Source organism: Silurus meridionalis, chromosome 22 (assembly GCF_014805685.1).
Source record: "Silurus meridionalis isolate SWU-2019-XX chromosome 22, ASM1480568v1, whole genome shotgun sequence".
NCBI lineage: Eukaryota > Metazoa > Chordata > Actinopteri > Siluriformes > Siluridae > Silurus > Silurus meridionalis.
Genome location: NC_060905.1, coordinates 15,765,934 through 15,781,359, shown reverse-complemented (window position 1 = coordinate 15,781,359; position 15,426 = coordinate 15,765,934). Strand labels below are relative to the sequence as shown.

Genomic DNA, 15,426 nt, shown 5'->3' with positions numbered 1-15,426 from the left:
TTCTCACCTTCCTTAGGATCATTGAGACCCCACGGTGAGATCTTGCATGGAGCCCCAGTCCGAGGAGATTGACAGTCATGTTTAGCTTCTTCCATTTTCTAATGATTGCTCCAACAGTGGACCTTTTTCACCAAGCTGCTTGGCAATTTCCCGTAGCCCTTTCCAGCCTTGTGGAGGTGTACAATTTTGTCTCTAGTGTCTTTGGACAGCTCTTTGGTCTTGGCCATTTTAGTAGTTGAATTCTTACTGATTGTATGGGGTGGACAGGTGTCTTTATGCAGCTAACGACCTCAAACAGGTGCATCTAATTTAGGATAATAAATGTAGTGGAGGTGGACATTTTAAAGGCAGACTAACAGGTCTTTAAGGGTCAGAATTCTAGCTGATAGACAGGTGTTCAAATACTTATTTGCAGCTGTATCATACAAATAAATAGTTTAAAAATCATATATTGTGATTTCTGGATTTTTTTTTTAGATTATGTCTCTCACAGTGGACATGCACCTACGATGACAATTTCAGACCCCTCCATGATTTCTAAGTGGGAGAACTTGCAAAATAGCAGGGTGTTCAAATACTTATTTTCCTCACTGTATACATGTGGCTCTAGTTTTAAAATAGTCTATATTAAAAAAAATTATGTTAGCAGAAAATAGGAGCAGTGTTGTGTGTTCACATTTTAAACAGTTTTCAAGAAAATCCAACTTTTAATTTGCTTTTTATATCTATAATAATTATTTCTTTCTATCCTAAGTGTCTTAAAGAGCGATACAGACGGTCTTTTCTTCCTGCTGCTATTGGACTTTACTATCAGAGTTGCTTCCAGTGAACCAGTCACCATAATACACACTGTTATTATGTTTAACTGTGCAATAATAACAATAACACAGTTTTTAATGCAATAAATGTGCAATAACAATCATTTAAAACCGTGCAATATTACCTATGTGCACAATGTTTGATAGCGTAACTACTTATTGGTGGTCTCTTTTTCTTCTTTTGTATTTATACATTGTGTTGTATATACTGTATTATGTTTCTACTTTTTTGTATATATATTTGCACATTTCTTTTTGTTTGCTGCTGTAACACAGAAACCTCCACTCCCAACATCAGTACTTGAAAGATTAACATGCTGCTCCAATAACTAGTGCAAAAGCTACCCAGAAGAATGCAAAAGCACACATGGGTGTGATAGTCACATGTCCATAGCCTACATTTTTATTTTTCTCAATATGCAGTGATAATTTTATGAATTTTGTTTATTGATTAAATAAAAAAAAAATGTGGCAGAAAATCCAGACTATTAGTTCATTCACTATTAATTGCATCATGGGAGATGCTATAACCCCAAACTGAATGGGGAGACGGGGGTAGGGGCAATAAAGTGGGGGGTTTGGGGTTTAAAAAGATACAGGAAGGGGACGTGTGACATATCAACAGACTCAGCGTGATGTCACCTCAAGCCACGCCCCCACCATATTCCAAATAGGCTAAAAAACTAACACGATATGTCAAAACGCTCGTCACTGCGAGGGGAGTCGGACAACGTGTGTCACTGACACCCCCCCAACCCCCCCGAAAAACAAGGGCAATTACAGGTGTGCGCAGGCGAACTGCTTGTCTCTCGGTCGGCACTAAAAACGACGCACGCCCGGCGGTGTTAACTATTGCACCGGCAAGCACTACTTACATTTTCTTCAGGAGAAATGTCACATTGTAGTTATAACAGCAATCATCAATTTATGATGTTTTAAAGATAGCAAATACATTTATTTATGCATCACAATCATCAACTTCTGTTCTAGATCCTTTAGCAACATGTTTATTCATACAGATAATAGCAGACGATTTCAAACTTGTTCTCAAACAGGTTATCAAACCGCCAACCCCTGTCAGCTGTCCAACTATAAGCCAATATTAATCCCTCCCCTTTATCTGCAAGAGTTTAGATAAAAGGTTATATCAGAGCAGTTATGCTCATACCTGCATAGAAATAACATTCAGAGACAGCGGCCTCTGATCAGGGCTGTGTCTCCTTGCTTGTGTTTCTTGATATTAGTGCAGCGTTTGACACCATTGATCATTATATTCTCCCTGCTAGACTACACTTACTGAGGGAGAAAACACCAAAGGAATCTGTCTTAGGCCACTGAATTTATATTTATATATATATATATATATATATATATATATATATATATATATATATATATATATATATATATATATATGCTGCCACTGGGTGAAATTGATTGTAAACTTCATATTAGCTTAAATTGCTATGCTGACGATGCACAGTTGTATGTTTCACTAAAACGATCTTGGATCAAAAGGTGCAGGCTATTTGTTGGTACCTCAGAATATGAAGACTACAGCAGCACCACAGTTATAAAACAGCCTTCCAATCATTGTTTGGGACTCAAACACCGTCTCAGTGATCAAATCAAGGCTGAACACATTAATTTAGTCAAGTCTTTTGTCAGTAAGTTTTGTTAAGTAAATAAGCAGATCTGCAGAGATCATGGTTATAGAGAATTAAGTTGAATTGGGATGTTTAGATGCTTTCATCCTACTACTCTCATGTGTTTACTCAGGTTTTCTATTGACAGTGTTGTGGTGGCCATCTCTTATTCCAGAGATCCCTCATGACTGTGGATTGAGTCCTCTGGATCATCCAAATGGTCATTGGAAAACTTAAGACATGCCTGGACATGTGCTGGTTTAAGCAGGGGAACCTTCCGTGCCATGCATGATTTCAAACCATGACGTCTTAGTGTATTACCAACAGTAACCTTGAAAACGGTGGTCCCAGCTCTTTTCAGGTCATTGACCAGCTCCTCCCGTGTAGTTCTGGGCTGATTTCTCACCTTCCTTAGGATCATTGAGACTCCACGAGGTGGGATCTTGCATGGAGCCCCAGTCCGAGGGAGATTGACAGTCATGTTTAGCTTCTTCCATTTTCTAATGATTGCTCCAACAGTGGACCTTTTTTCACCAAGCTGCTTGGCAATTTCCCCGTAGCCCTTTCCAGCCTTGTGGAGGTGTACAATTTTGTCTCTAGTGTCTTTGGACAGCTCTTTGGTCTTGGCCATGTTAGTAGTTGGATTCTTACTGATTGTATGGGGTGGACAGGTGTCGTTATGCAGCTAACGACCTCAAACAGGTGCATCTAATTTAGGATAATAAATGTAGTGGAGGTGGACATTTTAAAGGCAGACTAACAGGTCTTTGAGGGTCAGAGTTCTAGCTGATAGACTGGTGTTCAAATACTTATTTGCAGCTGTATCATACAAATAAATAGTTTAAAAATCATATATTGTGATTTCTGGATTTTTTTTTTTTAGATTATGTCTCTCACAGTGGACATGCACCTACGATTACGAACCACAGTTATAAAACAGCCTTCCAATCATTGTTTGGGACTCAAAAACCATCTCAGTGATCAAATCAAGGCTGAACACATTAATTTAGTCAAGTCTTTTGTCAGTAACTTTTGTTAAGTAAATAAGCAGATCTGCAGAGATCATGGTTATAGAGAATTAAGTTGAATTGGGATGTTTAGATGCTTTCATCCTACTACTCTCATGTGTTTACTCAGGTTTTCTATTGACAGTGGTGTGGTGGCCATCTCTTATTAAAGAGATCCCTCATGATTGTGATGCTTTCTGGCTCACACTTTTAATTTATGAGCTCCTTTAGTGGCAGACTGTTATATCCTAAGTGTCTGAAGGAACGATACAGAAGGTCTTTTCTCCTTCTCATACCCTGATCACACACACTTAATAATCCTTATCTCTCGAAAGATCCATGAAGTTACTGAGCAGCCCATGAACTATGAGGATGGATTTGGACTGTAATTAATGTAAAGAGCCTACCACAGTGACTTAGGATCGCAATTTGCATGAACAGTTCTCCATTCAAAAACCCACCACCGAACCGCAACAATTAAAGAACTGTAATGAATAGACTTCTGATGCCACCAAGATAAGGACTTTTTTTTTTGAGTCTGCTTCCTCTTAAGCTTTCTTCCTCCTACCTGCCAGGGAAGTTTTTCTTGTCACTGTTTCAACTGGCTGGTTCATTGCAGATGATCTTATATAACGTATACATTCATATTTTATAACCACTTTATCTCTGTAAAACTGCTTTGTGACAATGTGCATTGTTAAAAACCACTCTACAAATAAAACCGAATTAAATTTATATAAGATTCTTTTCCCTCCCAATTTTTCAAACTGAACTAAAATATAATTCAAATCCTTAAAACTCCTAATCCATTTATAATCCCTGTTCAAGAAACTGTGATTAAAAAAACTTCATTCCTTTCAACATAGTGTTTTATATATTATAGTTTATTTGTTGAATAATTCCTATGTATAGGATCATATAGTATTAGTATATATAGTATTACCTATGTATAGGAACAGCAAACTTACATACAAAACCTCTGTTCCGCAGTGAAGCACCCAGATTTCTTGGTTTCCTTATTAGACCCTGGAGTGTACTTAAGGTGGAGCTGTGACTGTGGAAAGCCAAAAGGGTCAATAATATCAAAATATTGTTTATTTAAAATTGTGTGGAAAAGATTTTGTTCTAGAATTTTCAAGAATTTGGTCTATTGGGACAAATAAACTATTACAGTGTATTGATAAAGTTTTTCGCTGTTTCTAATTATATATTTATATATTATACTTATAAATCTAGCTTTACACCTTATAGGGTTGATTAAATCCTATATATTTAAGTTTATCGCTGTCATTAGATATTAGAAAAATATGTTAGCACATTTGCATCTGGGTGATTTCTTTAGTCCTCTTTAAAGACAATCTACTTTAAATTTTGCCTTATGTCCACATTACAATCATCAGTATCAAATATACACGTGGCTCTAGTTATAAAATAGTATATATTTAAAAAAAATTATGTTAGCAGAAAATAGGAGCAGTGTTGTGTGTTCACATTTGTTCACATTTTAAACAGTTTTTGAGAAAATCCATCTTTGACTTTGCTTTTTATATCTATAATAATTATTTCTTTCTATTCTAAGTTTCTGAAGAATAGAGACGGTCTTTTCTCCCTGCTGCTATTAGACTTTACAATCAGAGCTGCTTCCAGTGAACCAGTCACCATAATACACAGTGTTATTCTGTTTAACTGTGCAATAATAACAATAGCAGTTTTTAATGCAATAAATGTGCAATAACAATAATTTAAAACCGTGCAATATTACCTATGTGCAATATGTTTGATAGCGTAACTTCTTATTGGTGGTCTCTTTTTCTTCTTTTGTATTCATACATTGTGTTGTATATACTGTATTATGTTTCTACTTTTGTGTATATATATTTGCACATTTCTTTTTGTTTGCTGCTGTAACACAGACATTTCCCCACTGTGGGACGAATAAAGGTATATCTTATCTTATGTCTCTGCTTTCTTTTTTCATGCGATTTGCAAAGAGCTGGAGTCCTAGGAGTCGAGTCGAGGACCACTGACTACAAAGGCTGAAAATCAAAACAAACATTGGAAATGCCAATGAATCTCTGACGTCATCTAGTGGGAAACTCAGTGCAATGACAGAGAAGATTTGCCTAAAAGACAAATCAAGCACTGTGGGGTGAGATAAATGCTGTGAGGTCAGAAAGCTGGTCTATTTTTGGCATTGTAGGCAAGCTTCAGTTTTTTTAAAGCTGATGTGAGCAACTACAGGAAACCAATGGAGGGAATAGAGCAGTGGGGTGGTGTGGTGGTGTGATGGTCTTCTGGAGGCAGACATGCCAAGAGTCTAGTATTGAGATGACGAGGGACAGAACAAACACCTGAGCTGTCCTGTGGACGGAAATTCACGTCTCCTGTTATTGTAAAGGAGAAATCAACATGAGCGTGTTAGATCAGCAACATGAGAAGGACTGTTGATTGTCCATGGTTTACCCAAAGTTGCATTCAGAGAGTTTTCCATAAAGGTCAGAAGATGTTCACATGGAAATAAATTTCATGGGTTGGAAAGCAGTTTTGTTGGAACTAAGCATCAGCTGATTTGCTGCTGTCTACGATTGTACTGCTGGTGAGCTTCACATAATTGTGGTTCTTTCCTGTTTTTTTGTTTTTTTTTGACACAAATTTGGAAGCACCAATTGTATAGGATGCTTTTGTATGCCATTGCCATTACTGGAACTCAAGGAAGATCTTAACCCACACTAGGGGACGCTAAAAAGTTTCGAGGGATCGTCAAGCACACTTTTTTTTTCTTAATCATGTATTTATTTAATCTATAACAACACAATAAATCACTCCATTCTGAATATTTAACAAATAATTTCATATATAAAATGAGAAGAAACTACTCTAATTTTTCACAGTGTACCTTTAGGATGAACTGATCCACAGACCCCCACACCCAACATCAACATCTTACTTTAATAATGGTCTTGTGCCTAAAAGAATGAATTACCGCAACTCTGCTCCTATATATAGTCGAAAGGCATTCTCAGAAGAATGCAGCTTATTATAATAGTAAAGAGGGACAAATTTATAAAGGAATGTTCAGAAAGCACACATGGATGGAGTCACGTGTCCACATACTTTTAGCCAAATAGTTACTTGTCAGGTGTACAATTAATGCAGTGGTGAATACTGAGACAGTGTGACAAAAGGTATGGCTCATTAAGAAGATACAAATATTAACCAACAGAGAAAAACCTTCCAGAAATTCTTAAATAGAATGTAGGCTATACAATATGAATTAAACTAGAAATAAATATAATACAAAACTCTGATTTAAAAAAATCGCTTTTTATTTATTCGTATGTGCATTAAAGTCAGTTATTCATGTGATTTATTTTTGTTCATTAAGAAAAAAAAAAGACTAACAAAATAGAAATTGCAAACTTTCATGAATCATACACAATGCTCTTATTTATTTATATTGCTCTTTAGGGTTCTCGCCTTTTTGGCTCAAGGAACGAAGATTCAGAGGAGAAGCGCTTCTTTGGTGACACCAGCAGGAACGATAGTGTAGCCTCTTTTTTTTTTGCACTTTGTAAATGTCCAATTGCAGTCATAGCCATATTCACAGCAGTGCAGTCCATCCTTACAGCACTGACCCTATAAAAGAATGTACAATAAAATAAATGAGTTCATTAGAATTATAAGGGATAGATAGATAGATAGATAGATAGATAGATAGATAGATAGATAGATAGATAGATAGATAGATAGATAGATAGATAGATAGATAGATAGATAGATAGATAGATAGATAGATAGATAGATAGATGGATGGATGGATGGATGAATGATACCAGAGTATATGGACAGCATGCCCACTGGCTGGTGGGTGTCTTGCAGCAAGTGTTTCCATCTGGGCAGTAGAATTGGTCACTGCAGTGTATAACTCCAGACCGACTCTGGAGATTTAACGTGGACTTTTTTAAAGTCGAGGGATCGGAGTCTCTCACACAGGCTTTGGTCTTCTCATTACAGTGAAACCCGTTGGGACAGCAGCCTGCCTTGCACTGACAACACTGATCCTGCAGAGAATAACTCTATTTAGTCATTCAGAGAGGCTTTGCACGAGTATGACAGCAGCATTACTGCATTTAACTGGTTCTGTACATGTACTTTGTGCAATCACAATAAAGTTGAATCTAATCTAATTAACCACAAATAATTATAAAGGATAGTAAATGATCTGTTTTCAAACCTGATTAAATGCGGCTTTATTTACGATCCAATGTAGCTTTCGGACTAAATATTGGTCGACCGCTAATTCAAATATGTTGTGCTGTGGTATGCTGAGAAAATCTCTCTCTCTCTCTCTCTCTCTCTCTCTCTCTCTCTCTCTCTCTCTCTCTCTCTCTCTCTCTCTTTCTCTCTCTCGCTCTCACACACATTTTAAAGAGTGCTTTATGTTCCTTTTTAAAGAGGTCATTAGAGTCATTTGTAAACTGCAGTACTAAAATTCAGTAGTAATAGAATAACTTTAAATTGAAAAAAAAATTCATATTGTGTATTTTTTACATAAAATAATAGAGTGTAGTATCGGTATAGCAGTATCGATAAATAGCGGTATTGAGAAGCAATATCGGTATTGCTACCGTATCGATAAAATGTATACCCAATAAAATGTAATTATGATGCAGTGTGATACAGTTACAATTTGATTCAAAACAATTCAATGCGAGTCAGTGCAATATGACATAATTGGTTTAGACAGTGCAACAGACAAATTTACTTAAGTGCCTTCTGACTTCTAACACATGGCCTTTTTACAAATAGCACTTTGTTGTGCAACAAAAAAAGAAAAAAAGATAAAATAAAACCAGAGTTTTCCTGTAGAGTGTCTACAGGAAGACGCAGCTCTACCTCTGCCATGTTAATCTGTATTCTATGTGACTCTCAGGACACGCCTCGGTCTTATTCACGTAGCAGCAGTGGTACTGAGAGAACGCGCTCGAGAAATGGTTTAGCAAAAAGAAATCAATCTAAAATATTGGTCACAGATTATTGCTAAATAATAAAAGTATTGCACATTTACTAATAATTATATATAAATAAATATTTTTTTACTGATGCACATCTGTTAAAAAAAATTATGAATCGCGATACAAATGCCAACTTGTGTCCGATGCACACTTTTTTAAATTGATGCAACACATAACTTTTAACTTTAACTTTAACACTTAACTTTTAAGCCGATGCATAGATGTGAATCTGTGAATCTTATCCATATTGTCGCTTAGGGAAGCATTGTGGGTTGTTATATAATTTAATATGGTAAAGCAGATGCTACAGATCGCAATGTTTTAATTACACAGATATTACACAGTTTGTATTGGAACACATACTATAAACTGAAAAGCAATAAAGTTTAACATATGTCATGAGTTTGTATTTCAAAAGACCAGACAGCCATGCCCAACATCACACGGGAGTCATGGGGTTGAGGCAATGACCACTGACTATAGCTGACTATTTTTAGCACTTGGTTTCTAGGGAAATTATTTTATACTATATTATTATATAATATTTTGCAATTTTTTTTGGTTTTAGATCATTAAAAATAAAATCAGACATACAAAAATGTTAACATATTGTTGATTATTTATCTTAAAAAGTATATACTTTAGTTATTTTTTATTCCTAACATAAATAGAACTTTATTATGGGTCATAAATCTGAATCATTTCCCTTCACTTATTCATACACCCTTTTTTTTTTTTTATAGATGTTTTTCACTTCCTTTGGCATGTTGTGAAATGAATTCCTTACTCACATAATACTTTTACTGTGGTTTCACTGTAGTTATGGGCAAATAAACAAATAATAAGTAGAAATGTTCAGGGGTTAAACGGTGTGTTGGGACTTGGGAATGGGGCTACTATCTCTAAAAACAATAATTTTCTTACATGTAAATTATTTTAATAAAAAAAAAAAAAAAATAGGGGTGAATGAAAACGATTTATACCCTAAGCGTCGCTAAATTTGTAGTCATTGTGGAAAATGTAAAAGCAAACTCTAGCTAACACTTAAATTTGCTAATGCACTTACATTAAAATTTCAGATACAACATAGAAACTAGAGCAGTTTGTATTAAATTGAAAAGCTGAAATTGCACAACATTGTCTTTTCAATTTTATCATCATTTATCATTTTAATTCCCACCTAAGAGATCAAATACTGACGCATTTGGTTATTTTACTGTTAAGCGATGCGTTACTCTCGCTAACCATTAATCTACTGTACAGTCCTACAGAGTAAAAACAAGCGTTTTGCTGCATAAAAGGCAGATTATAACAGTGTAAGTTTTAGTCAACATATGTGCCGAGTTAGTTTGCACCTGACTTTGTCAAAGTTTACTTTCATTTTCTGACTGAATTGTTTCACTTTTACCTGAGTGAGGTTTTTATACACTTTCCATAACTTTAATTACATTTAATTTCTCAGTACATTCCTTGAGTAATGGCTAAGTTTCACAGACATGAATGAGGGATTCTCACTTAATCGTAGAGATCTATAAAAAATGTGTGCTTGATGCTTTTTTAAAAAATTTTTAAAATAGACTCCAGTGTTCCTCCTATTAATCACCTGCACCTGTTTTCCCATAACAAGGTCCCCTCAAAAGAGCTCCCTCTCCATTCACTCGTTGTCCGATCTACCGTACACCCTACACATACCCTAGATCACCCGGACTCCTTACTGCTCCCCTGTGCTCCCCTGTGTGCAAAACGTTTTCTGTAAGTCTCCACAAGGTTTTTTACACACTGTTACTGGTAGTTTGGCACATTCCTCCATGCAGATCTCCTCTAAAGCAGTGATGTTTGTGGGCTGTCGCTGGGCAACACAGATTTTCAACTACCTCCAAAGTTTTTTTTATGGGGTTGAGATCTGGAGACTGGCTAGGCCACTCCAGGACCTTGAAATGCTTCTTACGAAGCCACTCCTTCGTTACCCGGGCGGTGTGTTTGGAAACATCGTCATGCTGAAAGACCCAGCCACATTTCATCTTCAATGCCCTTGCTGATGGAAGGAGGTTTTTACTTAAAATCTCACGATACATGGCCCCATTTATTCTTTCCTTTACACGGATCAGTCGTCCTGGTTACAGCCCCAAAGCATGATGTTTCCACCCACATGCTTCACAGTAGGTATGCTGTGCTTTGGATGCAACTCAGCATTCTTTCTCCACCAAACATGAGAAGTTGAGTTTTTACTAAAAAGTTCTATTTTGGTTTCATCTGACCATATGACATTCTCCCAATCCTCTTCTGGATCATCCAAATGCTCTCTAGCAAACTTCAGACGGGACCGGACATGTACTGGCTTAAGCAGGAGGACACTTCTGGCACTGTAGGATTTGAGTCTCTGGCGGCTTAGTGTGTTACTTATGGTAGCGTTTGTTACTTTGGTCCCAGCTCTCTGCAGGTCATTCACTAGGCCCCCCGTGTGGTTCTGGGATTTTTGCTCACTGTTCTGATCATTTTGACCCCACAGTGTGAGATCTTGCGTGGAGCCCCAGATCGGGGGAGATTATCAGTGGTCTTGTATGTCTTCCATTTTTTTATAATTGCTCCCACAGTTGATTTCTTCACACCAAGTTGCTTACCTTTTGCACATTCAGTCTTCCCAGCCTGGTGCAGGTCTACAATTTTGTTTCTGGTGTCCTTTGACAGCTCTTTGGTTTTGGCCATAGTGGAGTTTGGAGTCTGACTGTTTGAGGTTGTGGACAGGTGTCTTTTATACTGATAAGTTTAAACAGGTGCTAAACAGGTGGAGGAAAGAGGAGCCTCTTAAAGAAGAAGTTGCAGGTCTGTGAGAGCCAGAAATCTTGCTTTTTTGTAGGTGACCAAATACTTATTTTCCACCATCATTTGCTAATAAATTCTTTAAAAATCAGACAATGTGATTTTCTGGATTTTTTTTTTTTTTCATTTTGTCTCTCATAGTTGAAGTGTACCTATGATGAAAATTACAGGCCTCTCTCATCTTTTTAAGTGGGGGAACTTGCACAATTGGTGGCTGACTAAATACTTTTTTGCCCCACTGTATAATACTTTCACCAATTTTCATTTAATACTGCACTATACTTGACTTCCTTCACTTAATTCAGAAGGAAAAGTTTCTCAGGATGTGTTATTATAGAATAACAAATCAGTTTAGAGGGTTAACAGCCAGACACAAATCTACAGAGGTGACAGATTAGATATCTAAAAAAAAAAAAAATAATAATAATAATAATAATAATAATAATACATAAATAAATAAATAAATAAATCATTGTATATGATAACAAAAAGAAATATATAAAAAATAAAAAATTTTGCACACATGATAATTACCTAAAAATATCACACCATATCTCTTTTTTCCAGAGACATCTATTTTGTGAAAAACATCCTTTCTCCTGTGCACCACTTACCATTGCAATTTCATTAAGGGGGAAAAAAAAGAAAGTATAAGTTCACACAAGATAAATCGCTGTTTTTATACTTTTTTTTCTTGTTCTATATTAATTACCTATAACTGAATGTCTCTTGGTGTTTACTTAATTACACATAACACAAATCTTACCCTTTTTAAAGTCAGAGATTTGAAGCAGGTGTAGAAGTTGCCACAAGAGACTAAAGGATTGTCAGATTTCCCCAGAGGAACAGGAGTTATTTTCTCCTCCTTTTGTGCAGGTATCTGACGGGAATGAGCGATTCCATACAAATGAAGCCCATTTTTCTTACATGTCCCAGTCTCCTGGTCACATTGGTAGTCTTGTGGACAGCAGTGGGCTTTGTCTGGACAGCAAACAGCCTTAAAATACATGGAAGATTGTTATATAAGATGTACTATAATTGAATGCATTAAATTAACAAACAGATCATTAGTTTTGTTAATTGTTTATGCTTACAAATGGATAATGGCAGCATGCATATCCTGTATTAGCTGGACAGCAGGTATTTTTGTCGTCACATTCTGTCCCGTCTGGACAAACAATACTGCCAGAAACCAGTCTTAGCAAAAGCAACACTAACACAGCTATCATCTGGATAAAAAGCAGAAAACAACCCATACTTATTTCACTGGTGTCTGAGGCAAATACTTAAAACAGGACTGGCCGTTGAAACTAAATGATCCATAACAACTTTTAAATCAATCCACCTTCAGTCTCTGATAAATAATAAATAACGGCAGATTTCTACGAAATAGTTGAACAACACTTGCCTTGCTTGTGCCGTGGATTGTTTGTTAGTAATATCTGTGAGTACGTTTCTGTCTCAGCTGCTCAAATGGCTGTATCACCCCTCAGACCCACTTATTAAGCAGATGTGAAACTCCTACACCCAAGAAAGAGGATGTGAACCTTTTATTTCCATTCTGTCAGTGCTGTATAGAGGAACTTTCTAATTGTACGGCAGTTATGAGAGAAGAAGAACAGAAAAATGCATCTCATTTAACTAAAATGATTTTAACAGTACCTCTATTAAAAATGTTCATATATTAGATTACATTTGATTTGATTCAACTTTATTGTCAGGGCCAATGAAATGTATCTACTCATGTATATAAATATACATGAGTAGATACAGTAAGATATTATAGGAGTACACAGTATGAGGTACAGGAGCAGAAACCAGCTCAGTGCTGTTGTCTAAGAATAGCAGGCAAAACATTATGACTTTATAACAGTATGAGCGGTGAAGTAAATAACACTGACTCTTCATCATGGCACCTGTTAGTGGGTGGATATATTTATTAGGCAGCAAGTAAACATTTTGTCCTAAAAGTTGGCGTGTTAGAAGCAGGAAAAATGGGTGAGCGTAAGGATTTGAGCGAGTCTGACAAATTGTGATGTCTAGACGTCTGAGTCAGAGCATCTCCGAAACTGCAGCTCTTGTGGGATGTTCCTGGTCTGCAGTGGTCAGTATCTATCAAAAGTGCTACATGGAAGGATCAGTGGTGAACCAGGGACAGAGTCATGAAGTGAAGGCTGGTCCGTGTGGTCCAGTCCGACAGACGAGCTCCTGTAGCTCAAATTGCTGAATAAGTTAATGCTGTTAATGCTGACAGGTCAGAACTGTTTTGGCCGCAAAAGAAGGACCAACACAATATTAGTCTGTTGCTTATAAAGTAATCCCTGGTTGGTGTATATTACAAATACAGGGCTCCCAAGTCTAGGGAAAACTTGTCAATCTATATTAAATGAATAGTTGAGACACATGCATACAGAGGGAAGTTCTCTTCTTTGCTGTCTCGATTTATACAGAGTTAAATGGTGACTAGCAACCAATCAGAAAACAGAATTTGTTGTTTCCGGGTAAATTAAGTAATCCCGCTGCAAGCACATTTGTTACTATGAATGCAGTAGGGAACCCCTTCATTTTGATTTTATTTGTAATAATGAACGTAATGGACATAATCACTTTACTTTGGTCAAAGCTAGTAAGAGCTGATGGGGAATACCGACAAATCTGTGCTTAATCATGATTGATGGAGTTAAAAACTCTTCTTTTATATTTCAATTTCAACAGTATTAATACTCTTTTCGGCTATGTTAAAACATCTTTTAAAGAAGAGCACTCTGGCTATAATTTTAATAATGCTTTATATCATGGCAATTCATTCACAAATTATTACATTTGTTTGTTTTAAAGATGTCAGGGGGGAAAAGCAAAAGAGTACTATTTCATTCTAGGCCACCAAAGGGTCGGAAACCTTAAAAAGTTCCAGATCAGAGGAGGACACAGTGGAAGAGGTGGTGGGAGATAGTGGAGAAGTCAGCAAGGGAGAGAGTAGTGGGGAACATAGAAGAGACCCTAGAAAAGACAGTGGATGAGTCAGACTCTTTGTTAATCAACTCAGTTTATGTGAAAAAACACTCGTTTTATGCTCAGTACAACAATCTATTAATAGAATGATATTAATGAGTCAAACACTGATTGATATCTATTACAATGATCATAAGCCCAAAATCTTGTTTTTGACTGCTTGAAAAAGTCAAACAAAGAAGGCCACAGGTGTTGTGGCAAGGAGTTATTCTCAAAATGTTCTGCTTGCTGTTGAACTGTTTATGAACTGTATGTTGTTGATAAGTACACTAATCCCCCACTTTTGAATCTTGCGCCCCCGGTTTATCACAGAATTGGATTTGCCACATAACTAATTAGTTTGGCTGATTTTTGGAGAGCACGATAGACCAAAAAACATACAGGGAATTGTTTTATGAAGTTTTATGTTGAAATAATGAAATCTATTAATAAGAATATAAGAATTTCTAAATGAAATAAAATGCTGAAACAGTACAGTACTGTATACATAAAATAGCATTTTTGGGGTGGCGTCCGTTTATCGAAGTTTTTCGTTTATCGCGGGCGGTGTTGGGACGTAACCACCGGGGGATTACTGTAGATACCATCAAGAGCAAAGAAAACAACTTAACATTGAAACAGAGCACGCTCTTCACCCTGATTGGTGGCTTGCTGCCTGCTTGACCAGTAATGTTTTAAACCAAACATAAAATAAAAAATAACGACTGATTTTGCGAAATGTAGTTAGGTAAAAAATATATGAAGTTAAAGTAAAAGTTTCCCCAAATGAAAATACTTCAATAGACTACAAAAACATAAATAAAGCTACCTAAATACAGCAACAAATTACATTGACTTTGTTATTGTCCAACACTGCTATTATTGCTTAAATTGAATACTGCACTTCACTCGTTTACCTTACTTCATTCCCAAAAAAAAAAAATAGGTGCTTCTTCACTCACTCCTTCGCCTTCATAAAACACTCAAATGTACACAGACATGGCAAATAAAATGGCTCCTACAGGTGCACTTGTGCCTCATACTTTGTGAGGAAAAAGTTTTTATTATACTGAAGTAAACCTAGAATTCATTTGAGGATCTAATTTGTTCTTTCTTGCATCAGGTTGTT

General features: G+C 36.3%; 1 protein-coding gene across 1 annotated transcript; it reads right to left on the bottom strand.

The window, feature by feature from the left end:
• Nucleotides 1-6,774: 6,774 nt before the first annotated feature.
• Nucleotides 6,775-12,808, bottom strand: LOC124376091 (progranulin-like). The gene is made up of 5 exons (XM_046834981.1): nt 12,715-12,808; nt 12,401-12,535; nt 12,073-12,303; nt 7,305-7,532; nt 6,775-7,107 (listed from the first exon to the last, which is right to left on the bottom strand). The coding sequence occupies exons 2-5, from the start codon at nt 12,533-12,535 to the stop codon at nt 6,973-6,975; spliced, it is 729 nt and encodes a 242-aa protein (XP_046690937.1). The 5' UTR covers nt 12,715-12,808; the 3' UTR covers nt 6,775-6,972.
• Nucleotides 12,809-15,426: the final 2,618 nt, after the last annotated feature.